The sequence below is a fragment of the Oncorhynchus gorbuscha genome, linkage group LG05 (assembly GCF_021184085.1).
Source record: "Oncorhynchus gorbuscha isolate QuinsamMale2020 ecotype Even-year linkage group LG05, OgorEven_v1.0, whole genome shotgun sequence".
NCBI lineage: Eukaryota > Metazoa > Chordata > Actinopteri > Salmoniformes > Salmonidae > Oncorhynchus > Oncorhynchus gorbuscha.
The window spans coordinates 90,075,973-90,096,575 of record NC_060177.1 but is presented as its reverse complement, the minus strand read 5'-3'; the positions used below and the strand labels follow the sequence as shown (position 1 = coordinate 90,096,575).

The following is a 20,603-nucleotide window of genomic DNA, read 5'->3' as shown; positions in this document are numbered from 1 at the left end:
AAATAAAACATTTATTTATGTCGAGGTTAGAAAATATGAGGTTAGCTCAAAACAGAAAAAGGGTTAGGTTTGCGTGACTGGCTTTGTTTTCAGAGTTGATCTTGAAGGAGCTAGCCATACTCCCTCTTGAACTGAGGAGATGTTAGACACTCTGTACACAACCTGTGTCTGAAATTAACTCTATTGTTAGTCTAATTCTATTCTTGTTGTTTTTCTTTCCCAATGCATGAAAACAAATCATTTCTGTTTCCACTCAAGTACTTTTGTTTGACTGGACCGGTCTGGATCCAGATGGGTGGAGTTTGCACTTTTGGGGACTAATTCCATGACTTCTATTGAGATAGGTAAAGCTCCATCAAATGCAACTGAAGTTTTCGAAAGAAAACCAACGCTATTTAAACCCAGCTAGTTGATGATGTTGAAATGTGAACGGCTGTCAACTGAGGGCAAACGAATAACGCATTCAGTTTCCCTGAATGGCACACATAGTTCAGCCATCAAAAACATTCAAAGTCATATAGCGTGTGGGAAAATTGAACAAAATGACAATGAAAAATGACAAAACATAGCCAAGAGTCACACAGTGCTGGACATCAACTTGAAAGAAGGAAGGGAAGGATACCGTTCCCATTAAACATTCATTCTATAGTTTCACAGTCAATGAAGATGAAAGAGTCATTAAATGCCAAGTTTGAAAAATAAATCACTGTATTTACTTGAATAAATCATTTTGACATATGGCAGCTTTTGGCTGTAAGCTTCATCTATAAACTCTACCGTGCCTTTATATCAGAGACCCTATGCTTCGTCTATAAACTCTACCGTGCCTTTATATCAGAGACCCTACGCTTCATCTATAAACTCTACCGTGCCTTTATATCAGAGACCCTATGCTTCGTCTATAAACTCTACCGTGCCTTTATATCAGAGACCCTATGCTTCACTCACATGGCATCTCCTGCTTCTGTGTGAATCAATGGGGACCTCTAGTGGTGAGTGTAAATTACATACCACACATATCACTTACCACAGATCTCTGTGTCTTTAAAGAACATTCTAGAACATTCCGTAACGTGTTGGAAAAATTCTGGTATTTAGTACAGTATCTCCTTCTTAATGAGATGGTATTTAGTACAGTATCTCCTTCTTAATGAGATGTTTTTATTGATATAAATTAGAATCATGTCATAAAATGTAGGTAATAATAATAATAATATATGCCATTTAGCAGACGCTTTTATCCAAAGCGACTTACAGTCATGTGTGCATACATTCTACGTGTGGGTGGTCCCGGGGATCGAACCCACTACCCTGGCGTTACAAGCGACGGGGAAGTCTGATAGCCGCACGTCTGATAGCCACGGGGAAGTCTGATAGCCCTGTGGCTATCAGACTTCCCCGTGGCTATCAGACTTCCCCGTGGCTATCAGACTTCCCCGTGGCTATCAGACTTCCCTGTGGCTATCAGACTTCCCTGTGGCTATCAGACGTGTGGCTATCAAACTTCCCTGTGGCTATCAGACGTGTGGCTATCAGACTTCCCCGTGGCTATCAAACGTGTGGCTATCAGACTTCCCTGTGGCTATCAGACGTGTGGCTATCAAACGTGTGGCTATCAGACTTCCCTGTGGCTATCAGACGTGTGGCTATCAGACTTCCCCGTGGCTATCAGACTTCCCTGTGGCTATCAGACTTCCCTGTGGCGATCAGACGTGTGGCTATCAGACTTCCCCGTGGCTATCAGACGTGCGGCTATCAGACTTCCCTGTGGCTATCAGACTTCCCTGTGGCTATCAGACTTCCCTGTGGCTATCAGACTTCCCTGTGGCTATCAGACGTGTGGCTATCAGACTTCCCTGTGGCTATCAGACGTGTGGCTATCAGACGTGTGGCTATCAGACGTGTGGCTATCAGACTTCCCTGTGGCTATCAGACGTGTGGCTATCAGACTTCCCTGTGGCTATCAGACTTCCCTGTGGCTATCAGACTTGTGGCTATCAGACTTCCCTGTGGCTATCAGACGTGTGGCTATCAGACTTCCCTGTGGCTATCAGACTTCCCTGTGGCTATCAGACGTGTGGCTATCAGACTTCCCTGTGGCTATCAGACTTGTGGCTATCAGACTTCCCTGTGGCTATCAGACGTGTGGCTATCAGACTTGTGGCTATCAGACTTCCCTGTGGCTATCAGACGTGTGGCTATCAGACGTGTGGCTATCAGACTTGTGGCTATCAGACTTCCCTGTGGCTATCAGACTTCCCTGTGGCTATCAGACGTGTGGCTATCAGACGTATGGCTATCAGACGTGTGGCTATCAGATTTGTGGCTATCAGACTTCCCTGTGGCTATCAGACTTGTGGCTATCAGACTTCCCTGTGGCTATCAGACTTGTGGCTATCAGACTTCCCTGTGGCTATCAGACGTGTGGCTATCAGACTTCCCTGTGGCTATCAGACTTCCCTGTGGCTATCAGACTTCCCTGTGGCTATCAGACTTGTGGCTATCAGACTTCCCTGTGGCTATCAAACGTGTGGCTATCAAACTTCCCTGTGGCTATCAGACGTGTGGCTATCAGACTTGTGGCTATCAGACGTGTGGCTATCAGACTTGTGGCTATCAGATGTGTGGCTATCAGATTTGTGGCTATCAGATTTGTGGCTATCAGATTTGTGGCTATCAGACTTGTGGCTATCAGACGTGTGGCTATCAGACTTCCCCGTGGCTATCAGACTTCCCTGTGGCTATCAGACTTCCCTGTGGCTATCAGACGTGTGGCTATCAGACGTGTGGCTATCAGACGTGTGGCTATCAGACTTCCCCGTGGCTATCAGACTTCCCTGTGGCTATCAGACTTCCCTGTGGCTATCAGACTTGTGGCTATCAGACGTGTGGCTATCAGACGTGTGGCTATCAGACGTGTGGCTATCAGACGTGTGGCTATCAGATTAGAGAGATAAAAACAGAACAGAACTGCCGTCACACAAAATCAGACACAGCACTGATATACAATGATTCCCTACTTATAACAGCTAATCTAAAATATGAATTTAAAAGTCTATAAGATGAGTAGATTTGGTAGGAAGAGAGTAGGGCATTGCAACAGAAAATGACAATGAGTGTTTCTTATTGGTCCATCTAGTTCCTCCCATTTTCAGTATATATATTCAGATCAGGTGGCTAATGAACACGATCCAATACTGTATATTGAAATGGTAGACTGAGAGGAAGGTAGCTCAGTAAAGGTGATGGTACTAGTAGTAGTAGTGGTAGTAGTAGTAGTGATAGTAGTAGTAGTAGTAGTAATAGTAGTAGTAGTAGTAGTAGTAGTGGGTAGTAATAGTAGTAGTAGTAGTAGTAGTAGTAGTAGTAGTAGTGATAGTAGTAGTAGTAGTAGTAGTGATAGTAGTAGTAGTAGTAGTAATAGTAGTAGTAGTAGTAGTAGTAGTAGTGATAGTAGTAGTAGTAGTAGTAGTGATAGTAGTAGTAGTAGTAGTAATAGTAGTAGTAGTAGTAGTAATAGTAGTAGTAGTAGTAGTAGTAATAGTAGTAGTAGTAGTAGTAGTAGTAGTAGTAGTAGTAGTAATAGTAGTAGTAGTAGTAGTAGTAATAGTAGTAGTAGTAGTAGTAGTAGTAGTAATCTTAGTGGGTAGTAGTAGTATTAGTAATATTAGTGGGTAATAGTAGTAGAATTAGTAGTAGTAGTAGCAGCAGCAGTAGTAGCACCAGTATGATACACAGGCATCTTCTGGCTGCAGTGTTGTGTTACTGTCTTAGTCGTCCCCTCCATAGTGTTACATTGTTAATCGTCCCCTCCACAGATCTTCTTGAGACAGTCCCCATAGAAGTCAGATGTATCCGACTACAGACAGAAGAACACAACACAACCGTTCTGTCACACACCAGTGAGGACAAGCACACAAAACCTAACTAGATCATGTGTAATCTATGACAGGAAAAGGTGTGTACACATTTTTACGTGAACATTATAGACATTTAGCCGATGCACTTATCCAGAGGGACTTACAATTAGTGTATTCATTCATCTTAAAGGGATACTTTAAGATTTTGGCAATGGGGCCCTTTTATTTGTATGTCTCTGTGTCCAGTATGAAGGAAGATAGAGGTAGTGTCACGAGCCAATGCTAACTAGCGTTAGCGCAATGACTGGAAGTCTATGGGTATCTGCTAGCAGGGCTTCATTGTCAAAATCCCAAAGTATCCCTTTAAGACAGCTAGGTGAGACAACAACATATCACAGTTGTAGCAAGTAGATTTTTGATCTGTATTGCAGTTGACCATTAAAACCACAATCAGTATAGACACCCTTTAATTGAATAGAGTACAATGCCTGTCGATGGGTGAGCATGTCAGGACATTGTTTGTTGTTGTTTTAACCTTTATTTAATAGGGAAAAGGACCCACTTGTGATGTTTATGGGACATATAGGAGTGCCAACAAAGAAGCTCGTCAAAGGTAATGAATGTTTTATATTTTATTTCTGCGTTTTGTGTAGCGCCGGCTACCGCTAAATCTTTTGTTTAGGTCTCGTTCAGGTATTTTGGGGGGTGCATGCGGTCAGATAATAGCTTCTCATACTTTCGCCGAAAAGCATTTTACAAATCTGACATGTTGGCTAGATTCACAACGAGTGTAGCTTTAATAAGAAGTTAACTGGGCAAGTCAGTTAAGAAACAAATTATTATTTACAATGACGGCCTACACCGACCAAACCCGGACGACGCTGGGCCAATTGTGCGCCGCATTATGGGTCTCCAAATCACGGCCGGTTGTGATACAGCCTGGATTTGAACCGAGGTGTCTGTATTGACGCCTCAAGCACTGAGATGCAATGGACCTCACAGGAGAAATACTGTAGATACTTGAAAGGTAGCTAAGGACAAGCTCAATTTAAATTTGAACTCCAACTCTGACCATGGTACCGTTAAGTTATCTAATGGCCTTTTCACAGTCTCGTGCTAAGCCAATCCGTACCAACCTGTGCGGGCTTGGGAATTTCCTTTTTAGTTTGTCCTTTTTTAGAACGGTTCCAGGATCTATGGTGGATGTGTAACCAGGACAGCTAAGTACAGTTTGGTTTGCCTTGACTTGGTTCGGCTCAGTAGTGTGAAAAGACCTTATCTCTATCTGGCTTAGGGTAGGGGTTAGGATGAGGGTTAGGATGAGGGTGAGGGTGAGGGTAAGGGTAGGGGATAGGGTGAGGGTGAGGGTTAGGGTTAGGGTTAGGGTGAGGGTAAGGGTAGGGGATAGGGTGATGGTGAGGGTTAGGGTTAAGGTAAGGGTAAGGGCGAGGGCAAGGGTGAGGTTTACGGTAGGGGTTAGGGTGAGGGTGAGGGTGAGGGTGAGGGTGAGGGTGAGGGTGAGGGTGAGGGTGAGGGTGAGGGTGAGGGTTAGGGTTAGGGTTAAGGTAAGGGTAAGGGCGAGGGCGAGGGCAAGGGTTAGGGTTAGGGTGAGGATTAGGGAGAGTGCTAGAGTGAGGGTTAGGGTTAGGGTGAGGGCTACCGTGAGGGTTAGGGTGAGGTTGAGGGTTAGGGTGAGGGCTAGTGTGAGGGTTAGGGTGAGGTTGAGGGTTAGGGTGAGGGCTAGCGTGGGGGTGAGGGTGCGGGTAAGGGGGTGTAGTCTTACCTCGATGGCAGAGTGCAGAGAATAGCTATAAAGCTTCTTGAACTCTGCTCTGATGTCCAGCATGTCTATCTCTGACCGGCTGACCATGATACGGTTCAGGGTACACTCATTCGTTCCTCCGCCCTGAGACAGTGACCATATTAAAAATGAAGTAAATAACATATAAATGTAAGATTCTGACAGTGACATAATCACTGAATCACCATTTCCTAACTTACAGTGACTATCACACAACAATATGCTCATTGTATTTAACATAAAAATATACTGTCTGTACCTTCATGCCTTGATGCAGGCGTTCAGCTAGGTATGCTGGGACATTCTTCACACATTTCACTAGAGGAGAGAAGCAGCATGGTGGTGGTTATATAAGGGTTAGGGTTAAATATGGGTTAGGGTTATATATGGGTTAGGGCTAGGGTTATATATGGGCTATATATGGGGTAGGATTAGGGTTATATATGGGTAAGGGTTATATATGGGTTAGGGTTATATATGGGTTAGGGTTATATATGGGTCAAGGTTATTTGGGTTAGGGTTATATATGGGTTAGGGTTATATATGTGTTAGGGTTATATATGGGTAAGGGTTATATATGGGTTAGGGTTATATATGGGTTAGGGTTATATATGTGTTAGGGTTATATATATGTAAGGGTTATTTATGGGTTAGGGTTATATATGGGTTAGGGTTATATATGGGTTAGGGTTATCTATGTGTTAGGGTTATATATGGGCAAGGGTTATATATGGGTTAAGGTTATATATGGGCTATATATGGGGTAGGATTAGGGTTACATATGGGTTAGGGTTAGGGTTAAATATGGGTTAGGGTTAAGGTTATATATGGGTTAGGGTTAAATATGGGTTAGGGTTATATATGGGTTAGGGCTAGGGTTATATAAGGGTTAGGGTTATATATGGGTTAGGGTTATCTATGTGTTAGGGTTATATATGGGCAAGGGTTATATATGGGTTAGGGTTATATATGGGTTAGGGTTATATATGGGTTAGGGTTATATATGGGTTAGGGTTATATATGGGTTAGGGTTAAGGTTATATATGGGTTAGGGTTAGGGTTATATATGGGTTAGGGTTATATATGTGTTAAGGTTATATATGTGTTAGTGTTATATATGGGTTAGGGTTCTATATGGGTTAGGGTTATCTATGTGTTAGGGTTATATATGGGTTAGGGTTCTATATGGGTTAGGGTTATATATGGGTTAGGGTTATATATGGGTTAGGGTTATATATGGGTTAGGGTTATATATGGGTTAGGGTTAGGGTTCTATATGGGTTAGGGTTATATATGGGTTAGGGTTATATATGGGTTAGGGTTATATATGGGTTAGGGTTACATATGTGTTAGGGTTATATATATGTAAGGGTTATATATGGGTTAGGGTTATATATGGGTTAGGGTTATAGATGGGTTAGGGTTATCTATGTGTTAGGGTTATATATGGGCAAGGGTTATATATGGGTTAGGGTTATATATGGGTTAGGGTTATATATGGGTTAGGGTTATATATGGGTTAGGGTTATATATGGGTTAGGGTTCTATATGGGTTAGGGTTATATATGGGTTAGGGTTATATATGTGTTAGGGTTATATATGGGTTAGGGTTCTATATGGGTTAGGGTTAGGGTTCTATATGGGTTAGGGTTCTATATGGGTTAGGGTTATATATGGGTTAGGGTTATATATGGGTTAGGGTTATCTATGTGTTAGGGTTATATATGGGCAAGGGTTATATATGGGTTAGGGTTATATATGGGTTAGGGTTATATATGGGTTAGGGTTAGGGTTATATATGGGTTAGGGTTAGGGTTATATAAGGGTTAGGGTTATATATGGGTTAGGGTTATCTATGTGTTAGGGTTATATATGGGCAAGGGTTATATATGGGTTAGGGTTATATATGGGTTAGGGTTATATATGGGTTAGGGTTATATATGGGTTAGGGTTATATATGGGTTAGGGTTAAGGTTATATATGGGTTAGGGTTAGGGTTATATATGGGTTAGGGTTATATATGTGTTAAGGTTATATATGTGTTAGTGTTATATATGGGTTAGGGTTCTATATGGGTTAGGGTTATCTATGTGTTAGGGTTATATATGGGTTAGGGTTCTATATGGGTTAGGGTTATATATGGGTTAGGGTTATATATGGGTTAGGGTTATATATGTGTTAGGGTTATATATGGGTTAGGGTTATATATGGGTTAGGGTTAGGGTTCTATATGGGTTAGGGTTATATATGGGTTAGGGTTATATATGGGTTAGGGTTATATATGGGTTAGGGTTACATATGTGTTAGGGTTATATATATGTAAGGGTTATATATGGGTTAGGGTTATATATGGGTTAGGGTTATAGATGGGTTAGGGTTATCTATGTGTTAGGGTTATATATGGGCAAGGGTTATATATGGGTTAGGGTTATATATGGGTTAGGGTTATATATGGGTTAGGGTTATATATGGGTTAGGGTTATATATGGGTTAGGGTTCTATATGGGTTAGGGTTATATATGGGTTAGGGTTATATATGTGTTAGGGTTATATATGGGTTAGGGTTCTATATGGGTTAGGGTTAGGGTTCTATATGGGTTAGGGTTATATATGGGTTAGGGTTATATATGGGTTAGGGTTATATATGGGTTAGGGTTATATATGGGTTAGGGTTATATATGGGTTAGGGTTATATATGGGTTAGGGTTATATATGGGTTAGGGTTATATATGGGTTAGGGTTACTGGTGGTGGTTATTTGGGATGATAAAAGTAGTAGTCCAATTTATGCAAATAGTCCTTGTAATTTTTTGCTTAACTTTAGAACATGATCAGTACAAGCATGGCACAAGAACTGTTATAGGCCTATTTCTATTTTGCCCTGTTTATCAAAACTTGTCAATAATCAACAGACAGGCTCTCTTGATGTCTATAATATTCTCTCTGGTATGCAATCTGGTTTCCGCTCAGGTTATGGATGTGTCACTGCAACCTTAAAGGTCTTCAATGATTTCACAATTGCCCTTGATTCTAAGCAATGTTGTGCTGCTATTTTTATAGACATGGCCAAATATTTTAATACAGTATACTATTCTATTCTTGAGGCCCGGCTAAGGAGTATTGGTGTCTCTGAGGGGTCTTTCGCCTGTTTTGCTAACTACCTCTCTCAAAGAGTGCAGTGTATAAAATCAGGAAATCTGTTATCTCAGCCACTGTCTGTCACCAAGGGAGTACCCCAAGGCTCAATGCTGGGCCCCACACTCTTCTCAATGTACATCAGCAATGCTGCACAGGCAGTAGGAAGCTCTCTCATCCATTTATATGCAGATGATACAGTCTTATACTCAGCTGGCCCCTCCCTGGATGTTGTGTTAAACGCTCTACAACAAAGCTTTCTTAGTCTTCAACAAGCTTTCTCTACCCTTAACCTTGTTCTGAACACCTGCAAAACAAAGGTCATGTGGTTTGGTAAGAAGAATGCCCCTCTCCCCACCGGTGTGGTCACTACTTCTGAGGTTTTAGAGCTTAAGGTAGTTACATCATACAAGTACTTGAGAGTATGGCTAGACGCTGCACTGTCCTTCTCTCAGCACATATCAAAGCTGCAGGCTAAAGTTAAATCTAGACTTGGTTACCTCTATTGTAATCACTCCTCTTTCATCCCAGCTGCCAAACTAACCCTGATTCAGATGACCATCCTACCCGTGCTAGATTACGGAGACATAATTTATAGATTAGCAGGTAAGTGTGCTCTCGAGCGGCTAGATGTTCTTTACCATTCGGCCATCAGATTTGCCACCAATGCTCCTTATAGGACACAACACTGCAGTCTGTACTCCTCTGTGATCTGGTCATCTCTGTTTACTGTCGCATGATCCACTGGCTTATGCTTATTTATAAAACCCTCTTAAACCTCACTCCTCCCTATCTGAGATACCTACTGCAGCCCTCATCATCCACATACAACACCCGTTCTGACAGTCACATTCTGTTAAAGGTCCCCACGGCACACACATTCCTGGGTCACTCGTCTTTTCAGTTTGCTGCAGCTAGCGACTGGAACGAGCTGCAACAAACACTCAAACTGGACAGTTTTATCTCGATCTCTTCATTCAAAGACTCAAGAATCATGGACACTCTTACTGACAGTTGTGGCTGCTTTGTGTGATGTATTGTTGTCTCTACCTTCTTGCCCTTTGTGCTGTTGTCTGTGCCCAATAATGTTTGTACCATGTTTTGTGTTGCTACCATGTTGTGTTGCTGCCATGTTGTTTTCATGTTGTGTTGCTACCATGCTGTGTTGTCATGTGTTGCTGTCTTGCTATGTTGTTGTCTCGGGTCTCTCTTCATGTAGTGTTATGTTGTCTCTCTTGTCATGACGTGTGTTTTGTCCTATTTTTTTATATATACATATTTTTAATCCCCTGTCCCCCGTTCCCGCAGGAGGCCTTATGCCTTTTGGTAGGCCGTCATTGTAAATAAGAATTTGTTCTTAACTGACTTGCCTAGTTAAATAAAGGTTAAACAAAATAAAATAATGAATAAAAGAAAACACATAATAACACAGTTGTGATTGAGCAGTAGTTTACCAATGGCCCCCAGTAGAATACAGTTGTGATTGAGCAGTAGTTTACCAATGGCCCCCAGTAGAATACAGCTGTGTTGGGGCAGTAGTTTACCAATGGCCCCCAGTAGAACACAGCTGTGATTGAGCAGTAGTTTACCACTGGCCCCCAGTAGAATACAGCTGTGATTGAGCAGTAGTTTACCAATGGCCCCCAGTAGAACACGGCTGTGATTGAGCAGTAGTTTACCAATGGCCCCCAGTAGAACACAGCTGTGATTGAGCAGTAGTTTACCAATGGCCCCCAGTAGAATACAGCTGTGTTGGGGCAGTAGTTTACCAATGGCCCCCAGTAGAATACAGCTGTGTTGGGGCAGTAGTTTACCAATGGAGTAGAATACAGTTGTGATTGAGCAGTAGTTTACCAATGGCCCCCAGTAGAATACAGTTGTGATTGAGCAGTAGTTTACCAATGGCCCCCAGTAGAATACAGTTGTGATTGAGCAGTAGTTTACCAATGGCCCCCAGTAGAATACAGTTGTGATTGAGCAGTAGTTTACCAATGGCCCCCAGTAGAATACAGTTGTGATTGAGCAGTAGTTTACCAATGGCCCCCAGTAGAATACAGCTGTGATTGAGCAGTAGTTTACCAATGGCCCCCAGTAGAATACAGCTATGATTGAGCAGTAGTTTACCAATGGCCCCCAGTAGAATACAGCTATGATTGAGCAGTAGTTTACCAATGGCCCCCAGTAGAATACAGCTATGATTGAGCAGTATTTTACCAATGGCCCCCAGTAGAATACAGCTGTGATTGAGCAGTAGTTTACCAATGGCCCCCAGTAGAATACAGCTATGATTTAGCAGTAGTTTACCAATGGCCCCCAGTAGAATACAGCTGTGATTGAGCAGTAGTTTACCAATGGCCCCCAGTAGAATACAGCTGTGATTGAGCAGTAGTTTACCAATGGCCCCCAGTAGAATACAGCTGTGTTGGGGCAGTAGTTTACCAATGGCCCCCAGTAGAATACAGCTGTGATTGAGCAGTAGTTTACCAATGGCCCCCAGTAGAATACAGCTGTGATTTAGCAGTAGTTTACCAATGGCCCCCAGTAGAATACAGCTATGATTGAGCAGTAGTTTACCAATGGCCCCCAGTAGAAGACAGCTGTGATTGAGCAGTAGTTTACCAATGGCCCCCAGTAGAATACAGCTGTGATTTAGCAGTAGTTTACCAATGGCCCCCAGTTGAATACAGCTGTGATTGAGCAGTAGTTTACCAATGGCCCCAAGTAGAATACAGCTGTGATTGAGCAGTAGTTTACCAATGGCCCCCAGTAGAATACAGCTGAGATTGAGCAGTAGTTTACCAATGGCCCCCAGTAGAATACAGCTGTGATTTAGCAGTAGATAACCAATGGCCCCCAGTAGAAGACAGCTGTGATTGAGCAGTAGATAACCAATGGCCCCCAGTAGAAGACAGCTGTGATTGAGCAGTAGATAACCAATGGCCCCCAGTAGAAGACAGCTGTGATTGAGCAGTAGTTTACCAAGTAGAATACAGCTGTGATTGAGGGGCGGCAGGGTAGCCTAGTGGTTAGAGCGTTGGACTAGTGACCGAAAGGATGCAAGTTCGAATCCCTGAGCTGACAAGGTACAACTCTGTTGTTCTGCCCCCTGAACGAGGCAGTTAACCCCACTGTTCCTAGACCGTCATTGAAAATAAGAATGTGTTCTTAACTGACTTGCCTAGTTAAATGAAGGTTAAAAAAAAATCAAAAATACCAATGGCCACCAGTAGCTCCTCTAGATCCCCAGACATCTCTCCCTCGATGCTCTCCTGCAGACTCTTCCCACTGATGGTCTTGTATTCCACCAGAGCTACACAAAAACATGACATCACAGGTCAGACATAAGATAACAACAACAATGTTGTGCATGAGGTCAGATATCTTTACTTTGTCTGAGTTGAGGTATGCTTCTCTGACACAGGATGTCGATGAACTTGGACTCGTCTGTCCCCCACTTCTTCTCCCCCGCGTTGTAAAGAGTCTGACGGAGGGAATAAAGAAATATTTATTTTCGATGTGTTTCACAGAGATGGAAATGTTATTATAAATGGTATTATAAATGTCATTATAAATGTTATTATAAATGGTGTTATAAATGTTATTATAAATGTCATTATACATGTTATTATAAATGGTATTATAAATTTATTATAAATGGTGTTATAAATGGTATTATAAATGCTATTATAAATGGCAAAAATGGGTGGGGTTATTATAAATTCCTGTTTGGCCCTATAAATGTCCATTATAAATGGGGTGTCCTTATAAATGGATGGGGCCATAAATGTTATTATAAATGACCCCTCCTGTCTCATAAATGCCTCCAAATGTATTATAAATGCTATTATAAATGTTAGTTTATAAATGTATTATAAATGGGGTATTATAAATGTTATTATAAATGGGTCATAAATGTTTGTTTATACTGTTATTATAAATGTATTATAAATGTCATATAAATGGTGTCCTATAAATGTATTATAAATGTAAATCTAAAATGTGTGTTATAAATGTTCTTATAAATTCTCTCCTTTATTATAAATTCTTTCTCTCTTATAAATGAGGACCTAAATGCCCTATAAATGAACCATGCCCCAGGACTACCTGACATATGACTCCTTGTTATTATAACCTGGCCATTATAAATGTATTATAAATGGCCTTAATGCCCTATAAACCATGTCCCAGGACTTATAAATGACATTATAAATGTCATTATACATGTTATTATAAATGGTATTATAAATGTTATCCCCATGTCCACCTGGCCATAAATGCTCCTGCTCCAGTTTCAATGTTCTGCCTTATAAATTATTCAAATGCTGGTCATTTAAATGAACATTTGAACATCTTTATAAATGTTCTGTTATAAAATGGCTTATAAATGGCACAGTCATTATAAATGGACTGGCCATAAATGTTATATGCTTATCTGTAATAAATCTCATTTAAATGTTATTATAAATGTTATTATAAATGGTATTATAAATGTTATTATAAATGTTATTATAAATGTTATTATAAATGTCCCATGTTACTAAATGTCATGATTATACATGAAATGGCTTATAAATGTCCCCATAAATGTCCACCTGATTATAAATGTTATGTCATTATAAATGGTATTATAAATGTTATTATAAATGTCATTATAAATGTTTCATAAATGTTATGCCTTATAAATATTATAAATTGACCATGCTAAATGGTATTTATGAATATTTATTAACATCTTGGTCATTTTCTGTTATAATCTCTAAATGGCATTAGCCAGAAGAGGATTATAAATGTTATTATAAATGTCTGGTATTATAAATGTCATTATAAATGGTTTATAAATCTAGGTTTTATTCCATTATAAATGGTTTTAAATGCCTATTATAAATGGTATTTTTTCCTAAATGTCATTATAAATGCTTTATAAACCTGCATTGTTTGCTGTTTGGGGTTTTTATAAATGGGTTTAAATGTCATTATAAATGTCATTTTGAGATATAAGCTGATAAATGTTATTATAAATGCTATAAAAATAAATTTGATTTGATTTGATTTGATTTGATTTGATTTGATTTGATTTGAAATGTTATTATAAATGTTATTATAAATGGTATTATAAATGTTATTATAAATGTTATTATAAATGTCATTATAAATGTTATTATAAATGGTGTTATAAATGTTATTATAAATGTCATTATACATGTTATTATAAATGGTATTATAAATGTTATTATAAATGTCATTATAAATGGTATTATAAATGTCATTATAAATGGTATTATAAATGGTATTATAAATGGTATTATAAATGTTATTATAAATGGTATTATAAATGTCATTATAAATGGTATTATAAATGGTATTATAAATGGTATTATAAATGTTATTATAAATGGTATTATAAATGGTATTATAAATGGTATTATAAATGTTATTATAAATGGTGTTATAAATGTTATTATAAATGTCATTATACATGTTATTATAAATGGTATTATAAATGTCATTATAAATGGTATTATAAATGGTATTATAAATGGTATTATAAATGGTATTATAAATGTTGTTATAAATGTTATTATAAATGGTGTTATAAATGTTATTATAAATGTCATTATACATGTTATTATAAATGGTATTATAAATGTTATTATAAATGTTATTATAAATGGTATTATAAATGTTATTATAAATGTTATTATAAATGTCATTATAAATGTTATTATAAATGGTGTTATAAATGTTATTATAAATGTCATTATACATGTTATTATAAATGGTATTATAAATGTTATTATTAATGTCATTATAAATGGTATTATAAATGTCATTATAAATGGTATTATAAATGATGTTATAAATGTTATTATAAATGTCATTATACATGTTATTATAAATGGTATTATAAATGTTATTATAAATGTCATTATAAATGGTATTATAAATGTTGTTATAAATGGTATTATAAATGGTATTATAAATGTTATTATAAATGTCATTATAAATGGTATTATAAATGTCATTATAAATGGTATTATAAATGGTATTATAAATGTTATTATAAATGGTATTATAAATGTTGTTATAAATGTTATTATAAATGGCATTATAAATGTTATTATAAATGTCATTATAAATGGTATTATAAATGGTATTATAAATGTTATTATAAATGGCATTATAAATGTTATTATAAATGTCATTATAAATGTTATTATAAATGTTATTATAAATGGTATTATAAATGTTATTATAAATGTTATTATAAATGTTATTATAAATGTCATTATAAATGTTATTATAAATGTCATTATAAATGTTATTATACATGTAAATAAATGGTATTATAAATGGTATTATAAATGTTATTATAAATGTCATTATAAATGGTATTATAAATGTTATTATAAATGTCATTATAAATGGTATTATAAATGTTATTATAAATGTCATTATAAATGTTATTATAAATGTTATTATAAATGTCATTATAAATGTTATTATAAATGTCATTATAAATGTTATTATACATGTAAATAAATGGTATTATAAATGGTATTATAAATGTTATTATAAATGTCATTATAAATGGTATTATAAATGTTATTATAAATGTCATTATAAATGGTATTATAAATGTTATTATAAATGTCATTATAAATGTTATTATAAATGGTATTATAAATGTCATTATAAATGGTATTATAAATGTCATTATAAATGTTATTATAAATGTCATTATAAATGGTATTATAAATGTTATTATAAATGGTATTATAAATGGTATTATAAATGTCATTATAAATGGTATTATAAATGTCATTATAAATGTAATTATAAATGTCATTATAAATGGTATTATAAATGTTATTATAAATGGTATTATAAATGTCATTATAAATGTCATTATAAATGTTATTATAAATGTAATTATAAATGTCATTATAAATGTTATTATAAATGTCATTATAAATGTTATTATAAATGTCATTATAAATGTTATTATAAATGTCATTATAAATGTTATTATAAATGTCATTATAAATGTTATTATACATGTCATTATAAATGTTATTATAAATGTTATTATAAATGTCATTATAAATGTTATTATAAATGTCATTATAAATGTTATTATACATGTAAATAAATGGTATTATAAATGGTATTATAAATGGTATTATAAATGGTATTATAAATGGTATTATAAATGGTATTATAAATGGTATTATAAATGGTATTATAAATGTAATTATAAATGGTATTATAAATGGTATTATAAATGTCATTATAAATGGTATTATAAATGTCATTATAAATGTTATTATAAATGGTGTTATTAATGGTGTTATTAATGGTGTTATAAATTGTTATTATAAATGTTATTATACATGTCATTATACATGTTGCACCCTAATAACTGTGTCATAACACCCGAGAAACATCAACTCACAGCACCTTAGCATCCTCTTTGGCCTTGGCTGCATCCACCTGTGTGTTTTCATCCCGCTTGCCCTTAGTTTAGAGACAAACCATATTGAGAGATTTATAACAGGCCCATTTTATAGACAACAACAGCAACTACAGATCCTACGTTTTGATTGGGCTCACAATACCTCGGCCAGAATGAGAATAGCTTGAGCAAATTCTCCAGAAGTCTCCTTCTTCAGGTCCAAGGCCAACTTCTTCTCAGTTTCTATGAAATAAAATCTATTGCAATGTAAACCCGTCTCCTTGTCAACTATCAAATCATCTTAGCATCATCTGATGATGTAATCTCCGTCCAGGTACTGAATTGATTGGTTGAAACACACAACTGAGCCTAGCAATGATTACACTGATCAATTCTTACGTTTTAAATAGGCATCAGAAATCTCTTTGATTTGTTTGTTGGATCTTGTGGCGAAGATTTCTATCAAGACACTGTCTTTAGTCCCAACTCCCTGCAACACATTAGTCTGGTGTTAGTGTTGAGTACAAATTCAGTTAAATAAAGAAATTATTTGTTTAGGGAGGCAATAAAAACGTGAAAAACGTCACCTTCATGGCCTTGGTGACTTGCTGGCAGTCATAGATGGCGGGGGGCGTGACCAGCGCGACCAGCAGGTCCTCAAAGTGACCATAGTTGTCCCCTTCTAAGTCCTCCACCAAAGTCTACAGGAAGACAGGTAGACAAGTTATCACACACACAGAGAGAGAGAGAGAGAGAGAGAGAGAGAGAGGGGGGGGGAGAGAAATAGAGAGAACGAGAGGGAGAACGAGAGAGAGGGAGAAATAGAGAGACAACGAGAGAGAGAAAGAGAGAGAGGGAGAGAGAGAGGGGGGGGGAGAAATAGAAAGAGAACGAGAGGGAGAACGAGAGAGAGGGAGAAATAGAGAGAGAACGAGAGGGAGAACGAGAGAGAGGGAGAAATAGAGAGACAACGAGAGAGAGAAAGAGAGAGAGGGAGAAATAGAGAGAGAACGAGAGAGAGAGAGAGAGAGTTGTAACCCTGGTAGAAAGAGTTGAGTTCTTACCTTGCCAGGGGCTTCTTCTTGGTAAGCTTTACAGATGAGCTGACGTTGACCACTACTCCTCTGAGTTAGAACATCTATTAAGGTCTTCTCGTTTGTACCTGCAGACAAATCCCAACAAGGCTCGTTGGCTATACAATAGAACCGATCTACACCGCCACGAATTAGGGAGAATTAAGAAGTACTAAAACAGGCCAGTATTTGAGAAATCTAAAACAGGCCAGTATTTGAGAGATCTAAAACAGGCCAGCATTTGAAGCCAGGTCTGTTCTAGAAGGGGCCAGTATTTGAACACAGGTCTGTTCTAGAAGGGGCCAGTATTTGAATCCAGGTCTATTCTAGAAGAGGCCAGTATTTGAACCCAGGTCTGTTCTAGAAGAGGCCAGTATTTGAACCAAGGTCTATTCTAGAAGAGGCCAGTATTTGAACCCAGGTCTATTCTAGAAGAGGCCAGTATTTGAACCCAGGTCTATTCTAGAAGAGGCCAGTATTTGAACACAGGTCTGTTCTAGAAGAGGCCAGTATTTGAACACAGGTCTGTTCTAGAAGAGGCCAGTATTTGAATCCTGGTCTGTTCTAGAAGGGCCCAGTATTCTTTACCTAGTCCCTTCATGGCCTTTCTGAGACTGTTCTAGAAGGGGCCAGTATTCTTTACCTAGTCCCTTCATGGCCTTTCTGAGACTGTTCTAGAAGGGGCCAGTATTCTTTACCTAGTCCCTTCATGGCCTTTCTGAGACTGTTCTAGAAGGGGCCAGTATTCTTTACCTAGTCCCTTCATGGCCTTTCTGAGACTGTTCTAGAAGGGGCCAGTATTCTTTACCTAGTCCCTTCATGGCCTTTCTGAGACTGTTCTAGAAGGGGCCAGTATTCTTTACCTAGTCCCTTCATGGCCTTTCTGAGACTGTTCTAGAAGGGGCCAGTATTCTTTACCTAGTCCCTTTATGGCCTTTCTGAGACTGTTCTAGAAGGGGCCAGTATTATTTACCTAGTCCCTTCATGGCCTTTCTGAGACTGTTCTAGAAGGGGCCAGTATTCTTTACCTAGTCCCTTCATGGCCTTTCTGAGAGCCACAGCGTCATCCTTTGCGTTGAAATCTGCCTTGGGCTTGATGCTCCCTCTCTCTCCGGTCTGCACACAAAATAAACCAGTTTATATTCAAATTTCACAAATGAAAACAATGTCACATTCGACTTCTATCAACGTGAGACCTGGTAAAACTCTGCATTAGGTTGGGGAGTCCATGAGACCTTCCAGGTCATTCAATAGTCCAGCGATACAGACACACAGACCGCGAGTCACAGGTTTGTGCTATTGTTCGCTTCAGGGTGTTTTATGCCTATTAAAACTGAGGTGGCCTATCCCTCGACTACTATCTATTTGTACATTGTAAATATACACAAGAGTGTTCAAAACATTAGGAACCCTTTCTAATGTTAGAGTTGCAACCCCTTTTTGCCATCAGAACAGCCTCAGTGTCAAAATAACTTCCACAGGGATACTGGCCCATGTTGACCTCAATGCTCAACAGTTGTGTCCAGTTGGCTGGATGTCCTTTGGGTGGTGGACACAGGAAACTGTTGCGTGTGGAAAAAGTCAGCAGTGTTACAGTTTTTTGACACATACAATCCTGTGCGTCTGGCACCTACTTCCCAAATCAATGGTACTTCAATATTTTGTCTTGCCCTTTCACCCTCTGAATGGCAACACAACCTCTGAATGGCAACACACCCTCTGAATGGCAACACACCCTCTGAATGGCAACACACCCTCTGAATGGCAACACACCCTCTGAATGGCAACACACCCTCGGAATGGCAACACACCCTCTGAATGGCAACACACCCTCTGAATGGCAACACACCCTCTGAATGGCAACACACCCTCTGAATGGCAACACACCCTCTGAATGGCAACACACCCTCGGAATGGCAACACACCCTCGGAATGGCAACACACCCTCTGAATGGCAACACACCCTCTGAATGGCAACACACCCTCTGAATGGCAACACACCCTCGGAATGGCTTTCACCTGGATTCACCTGGTCAGTCTGCGTCATGGAAAGAGCAGGTGTTCCTAATGTTTTGTACGCTCCGTGTAGATTTTTTGTTTGTTTTATGCTTTATACAAAGTTATCTTAAAAGTTATCCGAAACCTAATTCATATGAATTGCCTATTTTATTATCAACGCATGCATCACACTAGTGATCTTACCCATAAAGTTGCCATTTCAATGGTGATGTGGACCAGTGACGTCTGTATCTGGTGAGATAAAGGCATTGTTACGAAATAGGCCACTTCTCTCACCATATTACAGTTTTAAAAAGTGATAGAGCACAGTAGTCCAAAACACCAAAAGTTAACAGGGAAAATACAATAGTATACAATAGAATACAATAAAATACAGGAAAATACAATAGAATACAATAGAATACAATAGAATACAATAAAATACAATAGAATACAATAAAATACAATAGAATACAATAGAATACAATAAAATACAATAGAATACAATTGAATACAATAAAATACAATAGAATACAATAGAATACAATAAAATACAATAGAATACAATAGAATACAATAAAATACAATAGAATACAATTGAATACAATAAAATACAATAGAATACAATATAATACAATAGAATACAATAAAATACAATAAAATACAATAGAATACAATAGAATACAATAGAATACAATAGAATACAATATAATACAATAGAATACAATAAAATACAATAGAATACAATAGAATACAATATAATACAATATAATACAATAAAAATACAATAGAATACAATAGAATACAATAAAATACAATAAAATACAATAGAATACAAATAGAATACAATAGAATACAATAGAATACAATAGAACACAAATAGAATACATTTTAATTCGTCAGAGCAACGTCACAAAGAACCAGAGATCAAAAACGGTATTCAGCAGTCGAGTTGATCTCAGTATAAAGTACAGGCAAGATCAATCACATCACATTTTCATAAAACAGCGAGGAAAATCACTTCTAACGAACGTCAATACACAGCATTCGTCTACGTCCTATTCGTAAGAACAAACAACCTCGCAAAAATAAATGTATTCTAGTGATTCTTACCTGAAGTTTAGCTACCACTCAACACAATAGTCAACAGCAGAAATCTTCCACGGAGTACCACACCTTTACCTGAGCGGAGGTGTAGCCTCCCGGTGCTTCCCATTGAGGAAATGATGTCATCCCCCATGGAGAACAAAAGATGACCTTTTGAACAGGCCCACGTTTGATACA

At 37.8% G+C, this 20,603-nt stretch overlaps 1 protein-coding gene across 2 annotated transcripts; it reads right to left on the bottom strand.

The window, feature by feature from the left end:
- Positions 1–3,598: 3,598 nt before the first annotated feature.
- LOC124036649 (annexin A3-like) lies at positions 3,599–20,524 on the bottom strand. Of its 2 annotated transcripts, XM_046351472.1 has the most exons (13): positions 20,433–20,524; positions 19,524–19,571; positions 18,350–18,437; positions 17,313–17,410; positions 16,836–16,949; positions 16,648–16,738; positions 16,412–16,491; positions 16,254–16,310; positions 12,183–12,276; positions 12,010–12,105; positions 5,921–5,979; positions 5,644–5,766; positions 3,599–3,859 (listed from the first exon to the last, which is right to left on the bottom strand). In XM_046351472.1, the coding sequence occupies exons 2-13, from the start codon at positions 19,536–19,538 to the stop codon at positions 3,800–3,802; spliced, it is 975 nt and encodes a 324-aa protein (XP_046207428.1). In that variant the 5' UTR covers positions 19,539–19,571; positions 20,433–20,524; the 3' UTR covers positions 3,599–3,799. The 2 variants fall into 2 exon arrangements, with proteins under 2 accessions (XP_046207428.1, XP_046207429.1); XM_046351473.1 differs by lacking the exons at positions 18,350–18,437; positions 19,524–19,571; positions 20,433–20,524 and adding an exon at positions 17,910–17,929.
- Positions 20,525–20,603: the final 79 nt, after the last annotated feature.

Excerpts from the sequence above, each read along its gene's own strand:
- LOC124036649 (XM_046351472.1), bottom strand. Across the intron at positions 16,950-17,312 it reads AAGAAGAAGCCCCTGGCAAG|ACTTTGGTGGAGGACTTAGA; the intron begins GTAAGAACTCAA and ends GTCTTCCTGTAG. Across the intron at positions 16,492-16,647 it reads TTCTGATGCCTATTTAAAAC|AAACTGAGAAGAAGTTGGCC; the intron begins GTAAGAATTGAT and ends TTTATTTCATAG.